This window comes from Silurus meridionalis, chromosome 19 (assembly GCF_014805685.1).
Source record: "Silurus meridionalis isolate SWU-2019-XX chromosome 19, ASM1480568v1, whole genome shotgun sequence".
In the NCBI taxonomy this organism is placed as follows: domain Eukaryota; kingdom Metazoa; phylum Chordata; class Actinopteri; order Siluriformes; family Siluridae; genus Silurus; species Silurus meridionalis.
Window position 1 is genome coordinate 11,925,854 of NC_060902.1, and position 26,049 is coordinate 11,951,902.

A 26,049-nucleotide genomic window follows, 5' to 3' on the forward strand; every position below is an offset into this window, starting at 1 on the left:
CTTAATTAACCTAGAATTTAATAAACTGACTAATTTTGAAAAATTAAGCTATTACTATAGAAACAATAAAATGTTAAAACAAACACCAGTACTGTCAGAGCTATGTTATTTAATTACTAGCTCTTTTTGTCTAACAAGATTCAAACATTCAACAGCTCTGTGGTATAATAATCATTAATGGCTTGTCGTCCAGCTGTATTGCCTGTTATAAGGCAATAACAGATGCAAATAAATACAACATGCTGCGATTACACACTGAATGAGCATTAATTAACATTACTGCAGGAAGGAGCTGACAGAGAGTCCAAACATTTCCTCATTTTTGTAGCACTGCATTCCTAATAGCTTTTGTTGCTGATAAATAATAAATAAATAAGAATAAATACAAAAACCTTTAGTATCTAATAAATGTTGGATTGGAAAGGTGGGGTATTTATACATAGATTTTCATCACATGCAACATAAAAAAAGAAAAGAAAAAAAACCTTACTTAAAGTCTTCTCGTTGTAGAACCCTATTTGCTTCAAGTCTGTTTAAAAAAGAAATGCTGTCTCATAAAAAAACATTTATTCATATACAAGATCATTAGTGGAAATTAATTGAAAGGACTCGTGCGAAAAGATTGAAAAGAAGCCCAATTGTGAGGGTAAAACCCCCTACCTCGAAACACTACCTATACATTTCTTTGACTTTTTTGTCCTGGAAGTCTCACTAAATCCAAGTCTGTTTAAGAAATGGGTCTAAAAATGAAAAGCAGTAATCAATATCCAGGTTGTACGCTATAAGACTGGAGTATCAAGACCCAGTGATAATGATTGTATTCCGGCACCTATAAAATATCCACTATATTATTACATTATTTTATAAAGTCATAAGGACATAAAGAGTACAATCCTATATAACCAGCATCTTAATGATGATGAACTTATGAGGTATTATGCATCATTTATTATTGTTTGGCAAAAGTTGCGATTTCTCCGGTCTTATCACTTTAACACATTTAAGCCCCCCTGTTGCCAGACTATTTGCTATTCATGCACTTATTTATTACTTCAATCAGTTTTGATGTCCATTGAAATGAAATGTTTGAATTTACTTCCCCTCCATGAATATTTATAGAGCGCCACATCCTACTGAGACACTCTTTCAGGGGCGATTAGGGGATAACTTCATTAACACTGCACTGGGAGAGAGGAGTGTGGGTGAGAGAGAGAGAGAGAGAGAGAGAGAGAGAGAGAGAAGGGAAGAGGGAGAGAAAGTAAGAGAGAGACAAAGAGCAATGAAAGTCAGGGACAAAGAAAGGAGATGTCTTTGGTTTTGCTATTGCATCAGAACATTAATAATAATCGCATGCCATTAGATAGGAAGCATGTGGAAAGAGGGGAAGAGGGGAATGTTATGGGTGACTGCAGTTTAAATACTGTGGTATATGTGTGAGAGTTACACATAATTACCCCTGGGGGCAGTTTTAAGATTGAGGGTGATTTGCATTCATTCGCCTCTAAAACGTCCATTTGGCAACACTAAGGAGGTAATTGCATTGTGTTTTATAGCAGTCTTATTTACAGCAATTTTAATGACCTTGGACAAGCAACCAAACAATCCATAATAGGTCTTTAAAGGGTCTGGTTAGGAAAGAAAGATTTATTTTAAGCACACCTGTGACCGTCACGTGTAATCTAAAAAAACACTTTCAGTAGAATGACAATGCCAATAGTAAATCACCAGAAATACAGGCATGTGGAATTATTCATTACCTATGTGTAAAACACTGCAGAGGGACACCCGAGTCTTTTAGATTAGTCATATTGAAAAATTGTTGAAAGTTAGTTTTGTACAATATTATTTCTAGTTCATACAAAACCATGCAGGTGAGTACAGACAGTTGTGCGGGAAATCGCTGAGAAAAATAAGGTCCAAAAACACGTATATATCTTATATATTTTCCATAACCTGGGTAAGCAACAGCTTTTGTCCAAAGCAGGTCATGACAGAATGTCCATTACAGCATGCTGAAAACAGAAGTGTATTCTGAATACAATCTAGGGTTCCTACATTCCAGTAGTATGCAGTATGATCACTTGATCATTCTTGCATGCGGGTAAAGATGCCGACCCCATAAACATCCCGAACTATCTAGAGATGTACATTGGACTTCTTAGAACATTTAAAGGCTCTGGCATGAAGGAGTTGGTGTTGTATTTATGATGATCTCAGATGTTAAGCTATTTAATGAGTTGTTCAGTAGCTCCTGGTTCCACAATGTCAGCTGACTGTATAAGACTGTAGAAAGGACATCACTCGTGATCACGCACTCCAGTGTTAATGGTAGTTCTCACTCTCCAGGGTTTTGTATTGTTTTACTTGTTTTCACCTCAGAACTTTTTCAGAATTATATAACATTTACATTACTTAATTAGTAGTATTTTGATTAGAAGTATGATAGAACCTCTCTATTTATTGTGGGTAACAGGTCATTCTGATTTAATGGATTAAAATGTCAAAGAATGAATGTAAAAATAAACCTAAATAAATCACATTAAATCAAACAAAATCTCATCACAAAAAGTACCTTAGAATTACATTAGAAGTACCTCAGAATGACATCATATTTAACCCAAACCAACTCTTCTTGAATCACTACTAGCATACCTTAGATATACCACTGAATTAGCTGAGATTTTCCTCAGAATTACTATACATATATATATATATATATATATATATATATATATATATATATACAACCTAAATTCTAATTTTTGTTCCATGAAATTGTATTAATTTATTCCCAACAGTTTATTCTCTTCATTTCTTATCATTTCTCTTGGCTGCACAGTTTCCAGTACGTGGATGTGGATGTTAGATTTATTTTTCCAATCAGATTTCAGCCTCTATGTGCTGCCATGTCAATCTAATCTGCCCAGGGCCTTCTGCTAGCTTTTTACTATAGTCTTCTATAGAAAAAGCTATGTTTCTTTAACTAATCAGATTTCATATTTGCCTCAAAGGGCCAGCTAACTGCCCCAGAACAGCGTCAGCATTTTTCCGTGTTCTGATTGGTTGGTCAGAGGGAAACTGTTACAGCCAAGTTCGACTGGCAAAACACGTGTGTAGCTCTGCACACATTAATACATCTGAGTTAGACTTTTTTTTATGCCTACGGAGGAAGAGAAATTGATTTGGTCTTTGACATATTTAAAAATCCATTTTGAAGAAAAGCTAGACATCGTGAGGAGAGGTCGGGCCAACCCCAAAGCTTGTCTCAGCCCTGGAAAGGTTTGTTCCACACTTCCAGACCAGTGAATACAAGCGGTACCACTGGATTACAGCCTCTGAGGAGCGGTGCAAATTATGACAATGCATCTCTGGTGAGGAGGTTGTATTTTATTAAAATGTATATGTTTTTGTAATGTTATTAGACAAATATTGATTCTGAACTGCTTCAGATGATGTAGGTGGCACTATTTTGAATAGTATTGATGGTTTCTATAATTGCGACGTGATAGTGGTGGATTAACTCGGGTAAGTCCCCAGTGAAGGCCCAGGTACCAAATACATATATGTGTGTTTGTGTGTGTGTGTGTGTGTGTGTGTGTGTGTGTGTGGTGTGTTGTAACAGCCCATAGCTCTGTTACTGATTTTGCTAGGGCGTAGTTCCACCTCCATCCTCTAGAGGCTCTAAGTTGTAAGCTTTCTCTAATTTGAGCTAGGTAGTTTAGTAGAGGAGGAGAGGTTGTTTGGTTTGGAGGAAGTATGACCGTCTTCTTTTTTCTCCTCCTACACTTTAGAGGTCAGATTGAGAAACATTTGTGTTTCTAGTTCAATCAATGTAAATGCTTTTTTCTGTTTAGTTTGTTTTTGTATTTCTTATAATTGTGTAAGTGTTAAGATGGGCCTCACACTGGTTCTCTAAACACATTCCTATGTTATCTGTTCAGTGTCTATAGGATCTTTATGATGTGAGAATGTATGGTACATGGAATGTTTTTTCTGGGTTCACACATCTCTGGTTACTATGTCTTCTTACCCAATCAGGAACAGTTTTAGGTCAGGTTTGTTCCAGTGTGTATATATATACTTGTCTGTTATCTACATATAACTATAGATAAACATATGTGCCATTCTGTGTGACTTGTGATGCTTCTCTGTTCAGAAAAGGCACCGCATGGCAACACTCAGTTTGTATATTTTATTTTAGCAGTAATCTTTTATATTAGTAGTTTCCACTGTATGGAAACTGTATGGACTGTATCAATGGGATGCTTTACTAAGAGAACTAAACTACACATCCTATTGTAAACACTTTGGAAATGAATACTTAAGAACTGAATCGATTTTGGAGCACACAGTGGATAGTGTTGTTTGGGCCAACCATATAGCGTTTGGTGGATTGTGTATCATCATCATTATCATCAGCGATTATTTTAATAGACATTCATCAAAGGACATTGTGTTTTTTCATTGGACAAATACCACATTTGCCATGTTGCCTGCTGTTATACATACATTCATACAAGTTTCTGAACCTGCTGGATTGCTTTGCTGTTAATTGTACATGCCATTTTTCACATTCATTGATAATTTTATGGACTGCATCTGTTTGTTTATGTGCATATTCCTTAAAGTTTAAATATATAATCTAAGGTACACATATTAAGAGTGGTTGGAAGGCCCTGCAATTATTATATCTGGTAGCAGCTCGTTCTTGGAGAGAGAGGGGGGACGGTTTCATAGTCCCCATACGGGTCACCACTACATGGCAACATGTGGTCATTGTCCAATTAAAAACACAAAATGTCTTTTGATGAATGTCTATTATTATGGGAGATAAAAGAAGGCCATGCTTCCTCCAAACCTAACAACCTCTCCTCTACTAGATTACCTTCTAATTTCTTAAATTAGAGAACATTTACATTTGAGAGCCCCTAGAGGATGTAGGTGGAACTACGCCTTCGCAAAATCATAGTAACAGAGCTATGGGCTGTAGCTGTGTGTGTGTGTGTGTGTGTGTGCGTGCGTGCGTGCGTGCGTGCGTGCGTGCGCGTGCACATACCCTCGTCCATCTTCAAGGCTTCCAGTCAGCTGAGCGAAGTTTATTTGATCAAGTTTAAGACTGCGAGGGGAGGAAGGGGGCGACATCTCACACTTTATAGTGGCCTTATCCTCACGAGCTTCCACTGGAGACTAGAGCAAAGAAATTGACAGACACATATACACCAATAAACACAAAACATGAAAGTTCTTGGTATCTACACATGCTCTTCATGCAAGTCATGCTCTGTTACATGCTCACATCTATCCAAAAAACGACTTAATAATATGACATGAATGCAAGCACATTTTTTGTGTCTTATCTGAAAGAGACTTACAGTGACTTTCCTGCGGTGCTTTCGTAAATCACTAGGCTGATAGCGTTAGAAAAGAGACACAAACATGCAGACAGACAGGTTAAGCTGATTAAAAACACAGTCAGATAAAGGGAATAAATTGGATGCTGATGTCCTGCTGAAATCCTGTCACACCTCGTGGCCAAAGCCAGAATTTTATTGAAGAATTAATAAAGACAATATTCTTATTGATTATCATTTTGAAAAGTGTTGGGCCATTTGGGAACACAAATGTCAACTGCTTTAGTACAACATGAAAAAATAAGACAATGATTTGGAAGGCTAAATAAAGGAAAATTACTTTTTTATTTTTTTTTTTACTAATTATTCAGTTTCTTTAATGAATGAATCAATATACATTCTTTATAATATAAAAAAATGAGGATAAATTGGTGTGTTGCATAGTCAGCTTTTTTTCACATTAAAAGAAATGATAATAAATGCTAAAGAAATATTTGTTTACATAAATATTATTTATATTGCTAATAATTTACATGAATGCTAAATACGTTATATTTAGAAAAATTCTACCGAAAACACAAGCCTTTTACGGTGTGCATAACAAACGCTCATGTGTAGGCTGTGATTTCTCATTTCTCACCAGGGTCATGACACCGAGCTCATGCGCAGTGGAGCGAGATGCCATCTTTGGAGTTGAGCGGCCACTGACGGGAGGTGAAGAGCTGGCAAGGGAGAGGGCAGTGACGGAGGTGGGGATGGTGGACCGTGGGCGCAGCGTGACATTCAGTCCATCCATGCTACCGCTGTTCACACGGCTCTCAATCTCATCAGCCCGAAGCTCAGCTGATTCTCGCTCTACCTGGATCATTCTGCAGCAAATACCAGTGAGAAAAGCTTGTATCTCTAGTGGGCCTAGGTTCCATCTACACCAAATAGGTCCATCTACACCAGGTTTAATTATTTGGACATATGTATTATCTCACACTTGTACAGCAGTCTCAACAATTTGTGAAATTCACAAATATCAATAATAATAAAAAATATATAGTGCGGTAATTTCAATTCTGTAGACAACACAAAGCTGTTTTTAGAGAAATTTGGATGTAAATGTTTTTTGGTTGGATGGTGTGTCCAGTGATCAGCCATTAAAGCAATTAGTAAGTGTAAGAATTTCTGCCCAAAAGTTGTTAGAAGAAACTCCCTGGTTTAACAGATGTTCTTGTAGAATCAAACTGAGGAATCATGCCAAATATCTGCACGTGGATCCTAATGGTTTCCAGATTGTTTGGTGTCATCAATCTCAATGAATCATTTACTCTATTGTTTTCTGCTAAATTTGACAGATGTCTCAATGCAAATAGCTGAGTTTGCATGACATCGATTTTCTAGAGAGATAAATAGTTGATCAAAAAAAGAAAAATAATGTAAAAAAGTACTGGCTTCCAGTAGCTGCACGTATCAGATTCAAAACACTGATGCTGGCTTACAAGGCCAAAAATGGACCAGCACCATCTTACCTCAGAGACCTCATCACATCTCGCACTGCACCACACTGTCTGAGATCCTCCAGCACTCCTCCTACCTACCTGTGACAGACTGGTTGTGTATATTGTGCTTTCTTTTATACTGTTTTTTTTTTTTTCTGTATATTTAGAGCGATTTGTCACTCTTCATATAAAACACTGTTTTTAAATGAATTTTCACGCAAACTCAGCTGTTTGAATTAGGACATCTGTCAAACGTGGCACAAAACAAAAGAGTAAATGATTAATTGAGATTGATTATACCAAACAGTCTGGAAAAGATTAGGTTCCTCATGCAGACATTTGGCATGATTCATCTGACTCATTATGTCATGTATACCAGATGGATTCTACAAGAACATCTGTTAAAACTGTTAAACCAGAGACATGTTCCTGACACACGATGAGCGAAAAATCTGTTAACACTTTAATTGCTTTAATGGCCTAACAAGGGACACAACTTACTGGATTGACATCTACATCTACATTTATCTAAAGACAAGCAAATTCAATTAAATATTACTAATAGATATACAGAAGACATTCTGCCACCTGAATGTGGCATTCTGAGAAGTCTTCCCCTGTCTCCTAGCCAATCAGCCTGTTCTATTTCCTGTTCTATTTATTTCATTTTAATGTGAACAAAATGATAACACATTCTGCATGATTTAATACACCTACTATACATATATATGAAGTTTCAATTTTATTTATTTTGTAATATATAAAACCCCAAAATCTCTTTCTTTCGAAGCTTTCCAACTGCTTCTAGTCATACCTGATCTCCTCGTTGATGGCATCCAATTGCTCCTGCAACATTAGGGCAAGCGTCTGAGCATCCGAGTGACCACTGGGAGACAGCATGTCCCCTGAGCTAAAGACGGTGTCACGGTCATCATCATCCAACTCGGAGAGGTCTGTGTCGCTCCCCATCAGGTGTGAACGGCTACTTCGAAGGCTAGAAGGCTGTAATCGGTCCCAGTCCTGCTCAACCACCGGTAAGATCTGAAATAAAGAAATCGAAATCTTCAATCTGAGAATAGTAAAGTATGTGATTTTTGCATTTTTAGTATCTAGCGCTAATAAGAAACAGTTTTTCACTAAATAAGAAACATAAACGTTTCCAAGTAAGCTAGTAGCTATTTAAAATTCGAACTTACAATAAGTGAAACATCCAGTGAAGCAGTTCAAGATGAGAAAAAAACATTTATGAATATGATAGCATATTATTTACATAATACATATTCTTAAACTCAATAGTATAAAAGGGCACTACAATAGGTGATTTCTGCAAAAGGTGAGCAGGATCATTCCCCTCTACATTCAAAGTGTAGACTTAAAGCTGTAAGCATATATCTTGAAAATGGAAAAGCAATTCAGTGTAAGTGCTGCATATTATTTTTTTACTAGCAATGTTCTGTAGTGTAATAGCATTATTCATGTAGAGCATTAGGCTACAGTTATTTTATATTACATCTGAGCGTGAGTCTTGTATGTATTAAAGAAAATGCAATTTGTTGTAGGTAGTGAATAAAATCTCAAAGCAACAAGTTGGAAAATTTGAATCATACATATTAAATTTATTTAATTTATTAGCAACGGGTATAGTCATGGGGGAAAAAGTACACCCTTATCAGATTTCTAAATAGAGTTTAAATAACAACTCTGTGGCCTTCACCAACTTCGCGTAACACCTAATAAAACACATTATATATATATATATATATATATATATATATATATATATATATATATATATATATATATATATATATACAGTGAGGAAAATAAGTATTTGAACACCCTGCTATTTTGCAAGTTCTCCCACTTAGAAATCATGGAGGGGTCTGAAATTGTCATCGTAGGTGCATGTCCACTGTGAGAGACATAATCTAAAAAAAAATCCAGAAATCACAATGTATGATTTTTTAACTATTTATTTGTATGATACAGCTGCAAATAAGTATTTGAACACCTGAGAAAGTCAATGTTAATATTTGGTACAGTATCTTTTCTAGATCAGTCAGGTTTCTGGCCTGTCGCTGAGAAACACCGAGTTTGAGCTCCCTCCAAAGATTCTCTATTGGGTTTAGGTCTGGAGACTGGCTAGACCACGGCAGAACCTTGATATGCTTCTTACAGAGCCACTGCTTGGTTATCCTGGCTGTGTGCTTCGGGTCATTGTCATGTTGAAAGACCCAGCCTCGATCCATCTTCAATGCTCTAACTGAGGGAAGGAGGTTGTTCCCCAAAATATCGCAATACATGGCCCCGGTCATCCTCTCCTTAATACAGTGCAGTCGCCCTGTCACATGTCTATATATATATATATATATATATATATATATATATATATATATATATATATATATATATATATATATATATATATATATATATATATATGTGTGTGTATGTGTGTATGTGTATATATATATGTATATGTATATATAATTTATTTATTTATTAATTTATTTATTTAAGGCTTTCAATCGAAAATATTTAATCACGGTTAATTAAATAATTGTTATTAGTTAACTTGTGTTTAATTGCAATCTAATTGCACTTATTTATATCTATTGTAAATGTACCTTTTAATAAATTTTAATTAGTAAAATTAGTAAAATCAATTATTAGTAAAACCAAACTCAACAAAGAGCCTGAAAACTAGACGATGTTTTAAAGGTCATAGATGTTTTTCAAAGAAATTGTTCATGTTTATTAGACACCAGGTTCATATCACTTCTCTTTCTTTGCACTGAGCAATTTACTTACACAACCCTGTTTACATTTTCATATGACCAGGAAGTTCGTAAAAATATCCTTGTAAATGTTTGAAAGTAATGATGGTGTTTTAAATTACGTAAATCATCAGAGCACCAAATGAAACTTTTGTTTCCACACAGACGGTTTTAAATGCCGGATGTGTGCATCGCGCCGTATTTTGGCGCTCGAATTAAGACTTGCGGCATCAGTAAAACAAATGTTTAGTGATTAAAAATAATTATGCTGTGGAGTTTTACCTTTTTTATATATCTGAGTAATGAAAGGACATCGTGAATAAATCTTTCATTGAAGGTTTTAGTGGGCACCGCATTAATAAAATTAGTGTTGTTAAAATGAATGTGTTCAATTTGACAGCCCAAATAATCATCATCATCATCATCATCATCATCAACATCTTCTCTATTCGGCTGCTCCCATTAAAGGTCGCCACAGTGGATTATCCGTCTATATACTACCGTCATCTACATCTGCCTCTTTCAAACCAATTTGACAGCCCCAATAAATAAATAAATATATATAACTTGTGACATTATAACAGTATAAGCATTAAGTGAATTACACTGATTTTTCTTCGTCATGGCAACTATTAGTATGTGGGATATATTAGGCAGCAATTGAAAAAAAATTTCCCTCAATGTTGATGTGTTAGAAGCAGGAAAAAATGAGCAAGTGTAACGATTTGAGAGAGTTTGACAAGGACTAAATTGTGATGGCTAGATGACTGGGTCAGAGCATCTCCAAAACTGCAGCTCTTGTGAGGTGTTTCCTGTCTGCAGTGGTCAGTATCTATCAAAAGTGGTTCAAGGAAGTGGTGAGACCACCGGCATTTTGTTTAATGATGCCTGATCTGAGGTCATAAAGTTATGCCTTTACTATACCTATACTATACGTGTATATGTATGTGTATATGTGTGTATATATATATATATATATATATATATATATATGTGTGTGTGTATATATAAAATGTGTACTTCAAGTTATTGTTGCTAAAGTTTGTGTAAGAGACTGATATACTTTGAAAATGTGTACTTTACCAGCAATAAATGGAAGTACACATTTTCAAAGTCTATCAGTCTCTAACTGTTCTATAACACATTGCTTCATTTAATTGAGAGAAGTAATTTTTTATCCGTAGACACAGCATCTTTATGGGATTGAGGTGTTGACTTTTCATTGGCCATTAACACGTGGTATTTCATCCTAAGCCATACAATTTGTTGGCTTGCTTGTGTTCAGTGTCCTGTTGCATGAACAAATTTTGATACAGCTTAAGCTGTTGGACAGATGGCCTCATGTTTGCCTTAAAAACATTTTCACATTCTGGCTTCCCATTCTGTGGCCCAAATCATCAACCATGAAACATGCTGTGCACAACAACCAAACGTCATGCCAAACATCAAATTCTGCCTTGGGCTCATTAGTTCAAAATATACTCTTGTAGATATTTATGGGTTTGCTCTGTTTGAAAACCTGTCATGCTGCCATTTTTCTTTTTCAATAGCCAACTTTGCCTGAAAGCAATACTTGTTCAGACTCTTTTTGATTGTGCTATCATCTTGTTTTTTTGTTGTTTTTTTTATCTCTCGAGGCTTCTTAGGTATGACCTTAAACTGAATTAGATGGGACACCCACTCTGGGTATGATTGGCAACTGTTTTCTTTGTAACTCTTTCTTCCTGTAAAATAATGAAGCTAATTTAGTGATGGCCTAATAACAAATTTCAGATTGATAAGCAGCAGCAGTTGCTTCTCTAGGCCATGGCTCAGATGTGGGCTTTTTTTGTTTTTTTGGTTTTCAAAAATGTGAAAAGTTATTTTATAAAAGTAATAACTTATTTCATTGTCATAGTTCTTGATTCTTACATTACTTCAAACATTTCTTATTCAGACTATATATAAACAAAACAAGACTCAATTCCCTGATTGCATCCTTCAAAAGGACAAAATACACACATTGTGGATGTGTCTTAATTTAAAAACGTTGAGTCATCAATAATAAAAAAAAAAAGATTATTGGCAACACCGATTTGACATACTGTTTTCTACTTTGAGTTTGAAAAAAAGTGTTTTATTCTATATAAAACATGGATAATTTATCATATGAATATAAGTCACCGATAAAAAGCCAATTTTTGCACATGAAAATTAGGACATGTTAACTTTTTGTGTGCAAATGCATCATGCATTGCAGGTACATTGCCAGAAATCATGCAAGTTATCTAAACTATTTAAATTACTTATCCATCATAATTATCCCTCTTCCCAATCAATGTAAACCTAATCTCAACCTTTTAGTGATATTCTATCTAAAAAAGAGTTTACAGTACCTTTGCTGGCTCGTCCCTAAGTGCTACCAATCTTCCTTTTTGTGCTCGTCGAATGACTCCTGTAGTGGCAAAATGCTCCCCCTGTCCTTCCACCACAGCAAAACGAAGGTCTGTGGCACTGCCCAAATGAGACCTGGTAACAATATTATAAGAGAAAAAAATACATCAAAAACTACAATGAATTTTAATTAAATTGAGCAAACCTCATTTATTAACTCATTTATCCAAAACATTACTAAATGTTTAAGGATTGTAAACACCACTGTATTTTATTTTTTGCTAGTCTGTGATTTTCACAGAGACAGAATAGTAAACTAAAGATTTAAATGAGCACTTAGTGTCATTATAACTTATCAGCAAGAATGATCACAATATTCACTATACTACACTATACACTAAACTGTGTCAAAGCTCAGTAAGATACATTTGTGTGAGAATGAAAGTACACCCTTCTTGAATTCTATGGGTTCTTTTTGTATCAGGAAATATAAAAAAAAAATTCATCTGGACCTTGCCAGGTTTTAAAATGAGGTAAACACAGCCTCAGTTTGATAGACAACAACGCGACATATTACAGCGAGTCATTATTTATTTTGCAAAAATAAACCCAAAATGGAAAACGAATGTGTGAAAAACTAAGGACAACTTTTCAACTTCCATAGGATTTCAGAGGCTAAGTAACAGTCAGCTTCTGCTAATAAAATGGCCTTAATTAATAGATCACCAGCAAGTGTGACCACCTCTATAAAAGCCCTATTAAAGTCTTGAGCATGCAGCTGTGTGTGAACACAATACCAAGAAGGAAAATTGTAAGCAATAAGTATAGAGAAGCAATTTTACAACCAAGAGTTACATCTCAGACTCTACAGGCCTCAGTTAGCATTTGTATTGCTATTTGTATAGCGCTTTTAACAATGAACATTGTCTCAAAGCAGCTTTACACAGATAATGTGGTGATAGAAATGAATTAGATGTTCTTTAAAAAAAAAAAAAAAAAAGTTCATGACAGTTAAATCAGGAAAAGAATGAAAAATGTATGGTTTGTTTGAAGGGTTTACCAGGAGAAAGCCTCTACTCTTAAGGCAGAACATGACAACATTGCAAAGTTACATCGGACAAACCACAAGACTTTGGAAAGATGAGACCAAAGTTCAGATGTTTGGCCATTATGCACAGTGCCATGTTTGGTATGCAAGTTGGTGCAGGGGTGATGATTTGGGCTTGTTTTTTAGCCACAAAACCTGAGCACCTTTCAGTCGCTGAGTTGTACATGAGCTCCTAGAATACTGTACAACCTGGACTAAACACATTCATCACTCATCTCGATCCACTCCATCACCATTTATATATTTATTATTATTTATACTATATTCAGTACAATGTTTATATTCAGTACAATGTTTACATGCTGTTTTTGCACCTTTTATACTACAGTATAATGTTTACATGCTGTCTTTGCACCTCCTTGCTGCTGTTTTTTTGCACTACATTGCTCTTTCTGTTTGTATTTTCTCCTGGGTATAGTTTTTACATTCACCTCACACAGTACTGTATATGTAAGTATACAGTAGGTTTACTAGTCGGCGCTATACTTGGTTTTTGTCTTTTGTCTTGTCTTGTGTTGTCTGTCTGCACTCTGTCTGTCTGTACTGTTCTTTTGTTTGCACTGTTTGCACCAGGCTGCACTCGATGCACTTTATGTTGTTTTGTTGTTTTTGTGTAGCACCAGGGTTCCGGAGGAACGTTGTTTCGTTTTTACTGTGTACTGTGTACCACTGTGTATAGTAAAAATGACAATAAAAGCCACTTGACTTGACTTGACCAAAGTATTCTACTTATGCAGTATATGAATTTCAAATAGGTATATGGGTAGGTATATAAATGTGAGGTCATCTTGTGAGGCCGAAATGGGGCCATGCAACAGGACAATGATTCGATTCAAAGTCCAGACCTCAACCTGACTGAAATTCTGTGGCAGGACCTTAAGAGAGCTGTGCATAAAGAAATGCCTGCAAACCTCAATAAACTGAAGCAACATTGTAAAGAACAGTGAGACAAAATTCCTCTACAATGATGTGAGAGACTGATAGTCATACAGAACACGATTACTTGTGGTTCTACAAGTTAGTGATTCATAAGGTGTACTTTTTTCCCACAGCTTTTCACACATGAACTCCCCAATTTGGCTTGCTTTTTTTTGTAACAAAACAAAACAAAACAAAAAAAAGGATAATAATTAAGTGTAAAATGTCATGTAGTGTTCATCTGAGGTTGCATGTATGATTTTTATTATAGCAAAGAGGTTGTGCTTTCTTTTTCACATGACTGTGTATGTGTAAATTATGACTGTGTGTGTACCGGTAAATTAATGTTAAATACTGTATATATAGTATACATTACCGAGGGTGTGTCCCATCTCCAAAAGCTCCACTCCTTCTCTTTAGATGATCAATCTCTGAGCGAAGCTTCTCAATTTCTCCGATCAGTCTTTCCTACAAAGCAAGTCATATCTTTAAACTTCTAATCACCTTCATACTAAGTAATGGTACAGTAGAATTAAAAATATAGAAATTTTTAAAAGTGTGTGAAAAGTTGTAACAATCCTATCTTGACCAACCACACTTTCTTATCATTTCTAAGCTTTATTTTTTGTTATTCGACAGTTTTTCCAAGAATTTGTGCTTACATTTTCTTAAATGTGTGCACTGATCAATTCATTTTGTTTGCTATTTACTGTAGCTTTACATTTCCTAGTTCTAAACAGTAGCGTTAGCAGCATCCTAAGCGATTGCAAAAAAGTATTTTCAAAAACATATTTTATATATGAAAATATGAAACCTTGTAATGTGAAGATGAGCAGGAAGAAGGAACCGGTTAGTCATCATACTATAAAGTAAAGGTGGCTTCTTTGGGATCAATTTTCACTAAGAGAGCAGAAGTACACCACACATTTTGCTCTACTGTGTCAATCAATTTGAAGTTCTTTAATGAACTGTTGTATAAACGCGATATTGTAGCCACAACCATGCACATACACTGAATATCAGCACAATTGTGACTAACCATGCAAATTTCATGCCTATGGGAAATCACAGCCATTCAAAAATTCATTCTAATCACATTCTTGCTTGTGTAATATAACTTCATTTGAGGATCTTTAGCTCTCGCTGTCTAACTCTAGTTATTATGATGTTATATATTTAGAAATTAAATGTGGCTAATTTATACTCTGCAGAGTCATCAGAGTAATGTATACATACAGCTTTCCAATTCCAGAAAACTACCCACTAATCTTACCTTAGTGTGGTGGAACTCTTCCAGCTGCTTCTGTGAATTCTCCAGATCCTGAATGAGTGCATTCTAAATAATTAAATGAAAGGAAAAATGTGTTAAGTGGGATATCATTGTTAAATTTGCTATCATTATACAGTACAATACAATATTAAATATGTACTAGGTTGTAGCTTAGTATTGCTGTATTACTTGACATTCATTCCTCTCAACATTATTCTCCCTGCAACCAAGGCAAACTGTCATAGAACTAGCTTCATTAATGCCATTTAGTTATCTGTTACTACATGTTTTTAGCAACACAATGTTCTCATGATATAGAAGATATAGTGACAAGCTTAAACAATTATAATATTTTTTTAGCTAGAAAATTTTTTTTAGGAAGGAACTGAGGATTACTACTTGAATTACTTGGATTTGGATTATATTTAGATTTCTATTTAGACCTAGTACTTGGGACAAATCTCAAAAGTTTCTTCTTTTACCTCAGCCAACCAATGACTGTATGTCATATATGTTAAATATAGCACAGCTACGCTTCAAAAAATTGTTCCAAGTCACATCCAACTATTGTATTTTAGTGTCTAAGTAAGAATCATGCCATTGTCTTTTGTAATGATTTTCTTATGATACACAATATAGTTAATGCTACAGACTGCAGTAAAATGTTTCAATATACTTGAATAAGCAAAGACTCGCAATATAATGCTACATCCTCAAAACTCCATGAACTCCATTTCATAAAAAAAAGGTTTAGGTAAGTTCTAATAACTTGCTAGCATAATTTATTTTTGTTTTTTAAGACTAGCGTCAATTCCAGCAGAAACTCATTTAAATTGCTAAGGTAGCTAGTCAAATTCCAGACAACAGGAAATAGTAAACACCTTCATTATTTTACTTTACTTTCTGATTAATTTGTTAGCAAACTAGTGTATGGTGCAGTAGCTATGCATATGAGGTTTTTGGCTAAAATGAACGAGTTGCTTAACGACAAAATAACTGACGTAGTTCATTAGTAATAAGAGTTTTTCCCCACCAAAAAGCATGCCATTTTAGAATACAATTTTTTTTAATTTATTAATAATTCATCGCATTATAATAAAATGTCATGCAGTCACTCATGGGGGTTTGTTTACTCAATCTACATGGACAAGTAGTGGGTCACTTGACACTTTTCCAGTCATGTGCAGGTCTTCGCCAGACTGTTCCAAAAAAGCTGAAAGCACAAATTGTATAGGATGTTTTTGGATGTTTTGGAATCAAGTTTCCCTTCACTTGAACTAGGAGACCCAAAGCTGTGCACCCCAGGCTTCCTTACCCTACATCAGTAAATGACTTCACTATGGATCTTGTGTCCGAATTAAACGAATTTTGCAGAAGCGCAATCTAAACCTGGTGAGCATCTTCTCAGAGGACTGGAGGGTCAGGTGTCCACAAATTCTTGTCCTTACACTTCCAATTTGGTTGCATAGTGCCGTATCCCAATACAACTAAATATATTCAACCATAAATTTACGACATGCCGTAAAATGCTTTTAATGGTCAGTGACATCAAATAGAACAAATATAGAAAGGATTAGATTAAAAGAGTAGAATGTGTCCACCTTATCCTCCAAGGCTGCCATCCGTTCTTTTAAGTGGAGCTGCAGGCGTTCGTTAGATTCAGTGAGCAGGCGGTCCACTGTATCCGACAGACGCCTGTTGTGTTCCTCGTTCATTTTCTCCCTTTGACGAGCCTGTTATTAAAAAAGGGAATACAATAAGTCATAAGACATGACGATCTATAATCCAACCAGTAGATGGCAGGCATTTTCATTCATGCACATAGGTGGGAAAGAAATTGACTAAAAGTGTACTTTCAATTTTGTCATTATTTGTGTAACTGTAAATAAGATATTTAAACCAGTAATCAGAAATGATTTGAGGGTCCTGTTTACAGAATCATGTAACCCTGTTTTCCTACGACTGTCTTCTTGTCTGTCCAGTTGATAAACTGTGGACTGACAGCATTTTTCGTTTTTGGCAATTACATTCTTCTAAAGGCTTGGTATTTGTACTTTGCCTTTTCCATACACACAAAAATACACTCTTTTAAAACGAAAGCAAACAAGCACATGAGCATACTCACTCGACTCAGCTCCTGGTTCTTCTCCTCCAGCTGTGACTCTAATTGTCGGAGACGCTCTTCAATGTTTCCATGGCGTTCCTCTGCCTGTAAAAATGAATGTCACTTTAAAAAAGGAGTAGTATTGATTTTTGTAATGTTGCATAACAAACAATGTACTCGCTATTCCATTAATTAAGAATGCTGGGGAATTGGGAATCATAGCCACAAAACGGATAGTAACTGAAGCTAGCTAGCATGCAATTCTATCCTTATTTAGGTAATGTGCAGATGTTTTTACACAAAAAAAAAATGCCAGAATGGCAATGAGAAGCACTACCTAACAACTACTTAACTAAATTACATTTAGCAACTTCATTTAGCTTCAACTGCAAATTACATTTCTGTGTAATATTGAGAAATAGCAAATGTAGACTATTTTCCACCATATACATTAGACAGTGAAACAAAACAAAACATATATATAAATTAACACAATATAAAACAAAATACAAAACTAACTATGACACTACAGTACATATAGTGTGCAAACAATATGTACTAGCCCTCAAAACAGAATTATGGCAAACAGAATTATGGTTTTGGCTTTAACAATGTTGGAGTGACATTTGGCCATAAAAATAGGGACCCCCTAGCCACAATAATAACATGCCACCTGTGCCATCTTATTCATTTCAGTTAAATCACCTGATGAAGCTGGACTAAGCAGAAAAGCAAATGAAATGTAAAACAATTATGTGAAATGTATGTTGATTTGAAGTTAATTAAAAAAAAAAGCTACAAACCAAACAATCAGTGCAATGAGTGAGCAAAAATAAGTCTTGCTTACATTATATTAAAATATTAAAATCTGTTGTCAGGTTACTGCCACTCCTGAAATAAAATTAAAACCAGACACCAAAGCCAAACATGGCAACCCTGGACTCCAACTGCCAGAACCCTTACCCAATCAGACTCTATGGCTTAATTATTAAGAACTTGTGCCTATGTATATAATATTTAAAATAATATATGTATACAAGAGAAGGTTTCTTTCTTCCACGTTCAACTCAGGTAATAACTCAGTTATTTACTATGCCACAGTGCACTACATTTCCATATTATATGGCTTTTAAAAACAACAATCATCATACTACAATTTCTTCAAGAGTGGTGTTAACAAAATTTACGCGCAGACCTCTGCACTAAATTCAAAGTTATTTGCAATGAATATTGTAATGGACTATTAAGGCAGATTTTGCCTGCTTTTTTGGACTTATGCCTGAATCTCCATATTGTCTCCTGAAACTTTTCTTCTGTCTCTTCTAGTTGACACTTAACCACAACTGCGTCTAGTAAATGTAAAATTGAAATATTCAACTAGTATGAGAAACAAGTATTAAACATATGGGGTGTGTGTGTATGTGTGTGTGTGTGTGTGTGTGTGTGTGTGTGTGTGTGTGTGTGTGTGTGTGTTTGACTTGCTTTTGTCAAAGCAGCCACTCTCTGAGCCAGTTCAGCCTCCACCTCTGGCAGTGTCTCAGCCTTCCTCATGGTCTGCTGTAGCCTCTGTTCAGCCACTTCCAATAGCTCCTGCAAATGGCGCACCTTTTCCTCGCTCTGAAAAATATGATTTAGACTTGGCTTTACCCTAACAAAGTACAGAGCTTACATCATTGCATCCTTTCTCTACAGATTACACTTTACAGAAATCCTGAGACACTATGTGTAGATAATTAAACTACAATCTAGTCAGACATCAACACAAAACAGGTGATTACAAACAGACAACAAACCTATGGCAGAGCTGGAGCCTGTACTACAGTCTGATCACTGTTTTCCTATAAATTAACATATTAAGTGCTTATGTGGGTACATTTACAGTACCTCTTCTCACAACATTATTAAGTGGCCTATGAAGCATTGCCGATTTTTTTTCTAAATAGGAAAACTAAATATTGATTTTATATGTTCATATCGAGCAGTTATTAATGCTTATTAAATCTTGACCTGTCGATAGAGCGAGTCCTTGGTAGCCAGCTCGTTTTCTAGCTTGTCATTCAGGTCATGGATGGAAGTTGTTTCACGTTGTGCAGCCAGGTAGCGCTTTTCCAGCGTTGTGATACGCTCCTCCATGTCCTCCTTCTGTGCCATCGCCTGTTGAACAGGCATATAGTAAGAGCGAAACACACTCCAGGAAAAAAATATATATATACATATATATACAAATTATTGTAATGGACCATTTAGGCAAAAAAGTATTTTTCTTGTACAGTACATTTACATTCTGTAAAAAAAAGATTTAGCCTGCTTACTTAAAAAAAAAAAAATAGATATACATTTTCAATACTGTATGTTTGCAATGCTGTATATAACCAGTGAGAAGCTTGAATATACTACAAAGCTGTTGAATTCTTGAATCTAATTGGTCAGGTGTTGATTCATTTGCTGCAACAACAGCTCTGACTGCAAGGTTTATATGAATGCTTTCTTTTGAATATGCTCTCTTTTCTATATAGTAACAACTTCCAAAAAAGTCTTGCCAGGTGTTCAACATCATCTCCAGGCTCTTAAGTTATTAAGAAAAAATGTATATGACATGATATGGGTTAGTCATTTCTGATGAAAAGGCATTTCTTTTTTCATTCATTTAAGGAGTCTCCAGTGTCAGCACTTTATAACAGGAATAGGCAAAGTTGTAACTTTAGGCTTTCCAATATGGGAACATCTGGAAATAGAACATTTGTGTTTTCATATTTTTTCGGTAAAAAGGACAATGGTGGAAAATGTATACCATATTACACAAGCTGTAGAGATCTTTTCTAGACTCTATACTATGTCCATCGTGAAACTGAAAGGTTTTACATTTACTATATGCACCTTCTCATATTAAACATATGAAAGCTGTACCCTTTGGGATTCCAGCACAGCTTTGAATTATATGCTGTGCGGCTCACTCTAACCTCACGGATGTCTCGCTGGTGTTTGACGCTGAACTCCTCGCTCTTCAGCAGCTCCTTGCGCACAACAGCGAGCTCGCTCTCAAGCTCAGCCACGCGGCTATTCAGTGTGTTGGCACGCTCACGACTCGTGGAAAGATCTTTGTTAGCTTTGTCTAGCAGCTCCTGAAGCTCCGTAGCACGTGTGGAATCATCATGGACATCGATGGAGCCATTAGGCAGCCTCTATATTGAATAGAGACATGAAAGTTACTGCATTGCCATACTGATGTCCTTGTTGATAGAAATGTGAGCACTTATGGGAGCAGTAAGGGGAGTGAGTAAGAGTTTCGTGAGGGTCTTTATTTTATTTATTCATTTTTATTTGACATTACATTAGAAATGTGTGGCCAAGACAAAGAAAAAATGTAAGGTAATTGTATTGTTGTTGCAAGATGATAATGCTAATAATATGATGATAATGTAAAATGATAATGATGGTTGATGGTTATAGTCTAACAGGAGCATCTGGGACAAATAGCTAAATAGAAGGATTATTAGCATGATTTTATTCGCAATAGAACATCAAAAATATATCAAAGGTTTAATTGAGAAATTGATGGCAGATGTACATTTTTTTGGAATTGGGGTTATAAAAAAATATATATATTTATCAAAACAGTTTGACAAAGTAATCCATCGCACAAAAAATATCGAACACAATAGGTCACATTGACACATCGTTTTTCTACATTACATCCTCTTTATAGGTTCCTGTAAAAGAACGAGATCTATCTTTCCCCCTTGAGCACTTCTTTGACTGATCACCTCTCCTGCTTCTGAAAAAATCTCACAGAAAGTACGCAGCGATCCCAGGATACAGGACTGAGTGACAGAACTTTGACTTGTTTGTATGATGAACACAGGCACAGGGGAGATAAAAGGAGTTCTACTCTCATAACTAAATATTAAACTCGCTTTTAAGAATCTTGATAAACTTGATCCCAGTAGGGAAACCATCAATACATTTTAGGATCAGTTCACCCATCCCTATTTGACATCTAACTCAACTCAATTTCTTGCATGCTAATTAAACTATGCTAACTATGCTAACTATGCTATCTATCTATCTATCTATCTATCTAGAAAGAGAATGAGAATGAGCTCTATAGCAGGCCACTCAAGATATTTGGGTGCACTGTTTCAGGTCATTTGTAAGTGGAAGGAAAAAAGCAAAGCTTGTAATATCCTCTACCTCATAGCAGAAAGATGCTTACCTCCCTAGGCACTTTATTCAGCAGTATGGTTTTAATAATCTTGACCTACAACTTGGGAGTAAGTGTGTGTGTGTGTGTGTGTGTGTGTGTGTGTGTGTGTGTGTATATGTGTATTCGTGTGCGCATCACAATTTTAAGTAGAAACTCCATGTGTGTAGGTGGACATTTGATCTCGAGCTGACACTACTGGTGAAGGTTAATTAAAGAAACCTTCAGGGGAAATACTAGATGTTAAGCAACTCATCATCACCGCCCATGCTATTATGTTGTCTTTAGATATGCCAATGCCTAATTCTCACTCAGATATACATTACATATGTGTACATATACAATAGAAATATAAACATTAAATGGTCAAATAAAAGCACTTCATAAGCATATGGTGTAAGAATGAACAATATAGAGAGTAACAACCTTCCAAGCTGGTTTTGTGCTGTCCATTTTGTTCCCATCTGTCTTTCCATCTCTTCCCTGGCGCACCATGGCAAGCTGTGGATGATACAATGAACAAACATCCTCTGATGAATATAAACAAGAAAATGCCTGTATTAGGTAGGTTAGGTTCAGTCAGATAACTTTAAATATTACGTTCCATGAAATAAATAAGAGTGATGGTGTAAAAGGTTAAGGGAAGCAGTAAATACTATTTAGGATTAAGGCATAACAGACATGAAACAACAATTTTCAGAAGCCACTGCACCATGAAATGTGATTTCTGCACCTGATTCCCATTTCCATTTGACTTGCGCTGGTACAGCCCTTACCTTGCACTACATCTCTCTTTGTCTTTTTGTGGTTGTTGATGTTTCATGTTCATGTTTAGGTTGAGGCTCAGGATGGTTTTCTTTATGCACTTTGTGATTTTATGTCTTTTGGTGTTTTTTTATGTTTGCACCTTAAGATTAATATCTGCACTTCCACCTTTCACCTTTTCTTCTGTAACGTGACAAAATACATGTTGCGGTAAACAAAGAAAGAGAGGGAGAGAGAGAGAAAGGAAGGAGAAAGAATAACTGAGTATATCTAATAACAGAAATGTGATGGAAAAAGCCTGTGAGCATTCATCTTTCTTTTTTTCTTTCTGTCTCTCTGTCTGCATCTTTCTTTCTTTCTTTCTTTCTTTCTTGCTTTCTCTCTGTCTGTCTGTCTGTCTGTCTGTTTGTCTGCATCTTTTTGTCTGTCTGTCTGTCTGTCTGCATCTTTCTTTCTTTCTTTCTTTCTGTCTGTCTGTCTGTCTGTCTGTCTGTCTGTCTGTCTGTCTGCAACCTTTTTTCTTTCTTTCTTTCTTTCTTTTTTTCTTTCTTTCTTTCTCTCTGTCTGTCTGTCTGTCTGTATTTCTGCGTCTATCTTTCTTTTTTTGAAATAATGAACAGAAACACTTGATAATGTTGTAATTTGGATGGATAGATGGATGGATGGATGGATGGATGGATAGATGGATGGATGAATATCTATATCAGCTATCATTTTATAGGCTGTTTTGTGGCAGTTAATGCTCAGCATTAGTGAAGCTGAAGAAGAAAACAAGTGCAACAGCCAGGTTTCTTGGTGGAGGTGTCCTTGATCATTTCACTACCATTAGATTATAACTAGTGAATGAATTTGGGCACATATAACTGTTCAGTGTGGCTCGCTAATGAATTTCCCCAATGTAAGTGCTTTCAAACTGACTGAAGAAAGAAGGACAGAAAGCAAGGACAGGAATGAGAAAAGGACAGGAAGCTATGAGATGTTAAGCACTAGAGGATGAGTGAAGGGGAGGCTGTACAAGAGAAAGCAAAAAAACACATGAAGGTGAGGAAGATTTAGAGAGAGTATGACAAGATAAAAAAGGAAAGAAGTAAAGTGAAAACATGAAATGAGAAAGAATGGCAAAGACAGGAAGTGAAAAAAAGCATATGAGAAAACAGTTTAAGGAGAGAAATAATGAGAAAGGGCGAGATAGAGCTCAGAAAATAAATGAGAGAAGAACAGTGAGTAAAAGGTGACATAGAAAGGAGTAGCCAAGGGAAAGTAAAAAAAAAAATAAATAAATAAATAAAATAAAAAATGAAGAAGGAGAGAAAACATGCTGTATGAGAGAATAGGAATGAAAGCGTTGCAGCTACGCATAAAATACAAGGGAGAAGAGCGAAAAAGAGATTTAGAAAAAAATTTAATTGCTTAATGAATACTTGATGTATTTATTTTCTTTTGGAAATTACAACTAACATTATTAGTTTATTTTTCTTCTTTTTCTACTTCTTTTTCTGTTTGGTCTGTCTCTAAAATAAAAGTGTAAACCAAACCTCACTAAAAAAGTAGCATTTATTATGTATTTACTTCTGCATCGTCTGTAACGTAATGCATAGTCTATGTTAATGACTCTGCTGAATTGCAGGTTTTGACCCAGATACCCAATTACATACAAATGGAAAAACCCAAATGTAATTCAAGGAGAATTCTTAGAAAGACAGAAAACTGAAAATAAACTTACATTATTTATTTTTTTATTTTTTTATTTTATTTTTATTTTTTTTTTATAAAAAAGCACAAAATAAAAATGTGAAATTCTGTAAAATAACAGGGAAAAACCATAGTGTCTATTGTTTGTTTTATGTACAGTAGTTTTATGCTAATCTGTACTATTCAGCAAATTTGCAGCATGCGAACAATGCATACAGTTCAATGAAATGCAAGCAATACATCATATGCAAACAGTGCATCCATTTTTCAGAATGAAAACACTGCATCTCTAAAATGCGAACACTGCTCTCGATAATCAGAGTATATAAATTTTTTAGCAAACAGCTGTATAAAATTTTTGTGTGTGTGTGTGTGTGTGTGTAAAATTAGAGCTAAAATTCTACTGAATCTCTTAATAGCGCTAAGCGCTGAGCACAGCTTTTAACTTTACTCGTGTTCGACACACGAACTGACGAGGGCTTTGGTTGATTGCGTGCTGTGATGACACCACATGACAATCTTGGCCCAACATCTGTGATCATTTGAAAGCATTTTGAAAAGGCCCTCTGAAAGTAGCAGAGTCTGCGTTAGCTTCTGATCGCCAAATTGCTTATTCCTGGAGGGAATGGACAACGACACAGAAATGAAACCATAAATCAGATGAAGCTACAAGAAAGCACCTCTTGCGTGCCTCGGTGTGCAATTTTTTCCCATCTAAAACAGATTTTTCAGTTTACAAGCGACAGTTTATTGTAGATGTAAGCTGCTAAACTGAGCCCCCCGAAGCACAGACTGGGCCAAAGGACAGAGCTGGAGAATGTGTTTTGGATTTCTGACAAAAACAAGAAAAATAAACTTGTTTTTTTATACACAAAGTATATATAACCTTAAGAACATCAGTTATTATTATCTGAGCTCAGGTGTTTTTCATGTCCCGTGTCCAGTATATAACGGATGTTGGACGTTTTCTAGGAGACTAGCATACATCAGTATTTACACACATACCTCCTGATTGCTGGCTGTCAGTTGGCCCTCTAGTGTCGTCACTCTCTCCAGGGCCACGCGTAGTCGCTCCCTCACCTACATCAACACAGCAAAACACAATCACCCAGTGACTAAACTTTGACCCGGTATCTTAATTCATACCCACACAATTTCAGCAGCATTTTCTATCATCACGGTAAGAAACTTGTTAAGTGATCTGAGGCTGCTAAAGGCTTGGAAATGAAAGTTTTGACATTTAAATTATTACAGTACACAATACACTGCACTATAATATCCTACATATTTTGCTTTGTTTTGGCACATAGTTCATTTCACTTGATGTCTAAAAAGTGTCATTAGCATCTTCAAAAGATACAATTAAGGTCTCTTCCAGAAGAAGAAAAAAAAGCTTTCTTTTCTAACTTAATTCTCTCCCAACAGAGTTTAGACTGATGGTATTCTGAGTTGGTGACCTAATCAACCAGTGTCAGAATGTATTTATTGACAGATGCTTTAAAACCTTTAGATTTTGGTGTAAATGGTATGAATTAAAGAAGGAGAAATTAAAAGAATTTTAAACAGAATGCACAGTGAGGCCAAAAAAGCAGTGTAGTATCTGACATACTAAACTAGTCATAGTCTAAACTAGCGGCGTGCAATTGGACAATGATATGAAACCCCTGGCTCTGGAAACACGCCTTTTTACAGTTCTGGTCACAGTAAAGTTCACGATAATACCTTGCAAGCATTTTTATTTTATCTTAAAGTGCAACAAGTATAATTGTGGGAGGAATTCTTTCAGGAACAGGTGGGAATAGGATTAAAAACAGTCCCATGCACAGCTCTCTAACAGAAGACAAACATCCATGAACTCTTTTTAGACCATAAAATGGAATTTCCACTGTTCAGCATTAAAGTTATTTACCACATAAATAATACCACATTTCTCAGTTTGGGTAATGGCTCAAATGACACTCCTGGTAACACATTACGCAAGGGCTTTAAGAATTTGCAGTTTT

General features: G+C 35.6%; 1 protein-coding gene and 1 long non-coding RNA gene across 6 annotated transcripts in view; one reads left to right on the forward strand and one right to left on the reverse strand.

Annotated features, from left to right (window-relative positions):
* ppfia4 (PTPRF interacting protein alpha 4) overlaps positions 1-26,049 on the reverse strand; it is a 120,826-nt gene that overhangs the window by 12,074 nt on the left and 82,703 nt on the right. For 2 of the 5 annotated variants that reach the window (XM_046875260.1, XM_046875259.1), the window contains exons 4-17: positions 25,052-25,126; positions 22,016-22,090; positions 20,349-20,570; positions 19,396-19,542; positions 18,871-19,005; positions 17,410-17,493; positions 16,886-17,017; positions 15,288-15,350; positions 14,391-14,482; positions 11,991-12,123; positions 7,653-7,879; positions 5,992-6,220; positions 5,373-5,408; positions 5,057-5,187 (exon numbers count right to left, since the gene is read on the reverse strand). In XM_046875260.1, the coding sequence (XP_046731216.1) occupies positions 5,057-5,187; positions 5,373-5,408; positions 5,992-6,220; positions 7,653-7,879; positions 11,991-12,123; positions 14,391-14,482; positions 15,288-15,350; positions 16,886-17,017; positions 17,410-17,493; positions 18,871-19,005; positions 19,396-19,542; positions 20,349-20,570; positions 22,016-22,090; positions 25,052-25,126 (1,781 nt within the window). The remainder of the gene's footprint in view (positions 1-5,056; positions 5,188-5,372; positions 5,409-5,991; positions 6,221-7,652; positions 7,880-11,990; positions 12,124-14,390; positions 14,483-15,287; positions 15,351-16,885; positions 17,018-17,409; positions 17,494-18,870; positions 19,006-19,395; positions 19,543-20,348; positions 20,571-22,015; positions 22,091-25,051; positions 25,127-26,049) is intronic. The other 3 variants (XM_046875262.1, XM_046875261.1, XM_046875264.1) reach the window with 3 other exon arrangements.
* On the forward strand, positions 3,730-7,765 carry LOC124402317. The gene is made up of 3 exons (XR_006928696.1): positions 3,730-3,793; positions 5,995-6,235; positions 7,629-7,765. It is a non-coding gene; the product is annotated as an uncharacterized LOC124402317 (long non-coding RNA).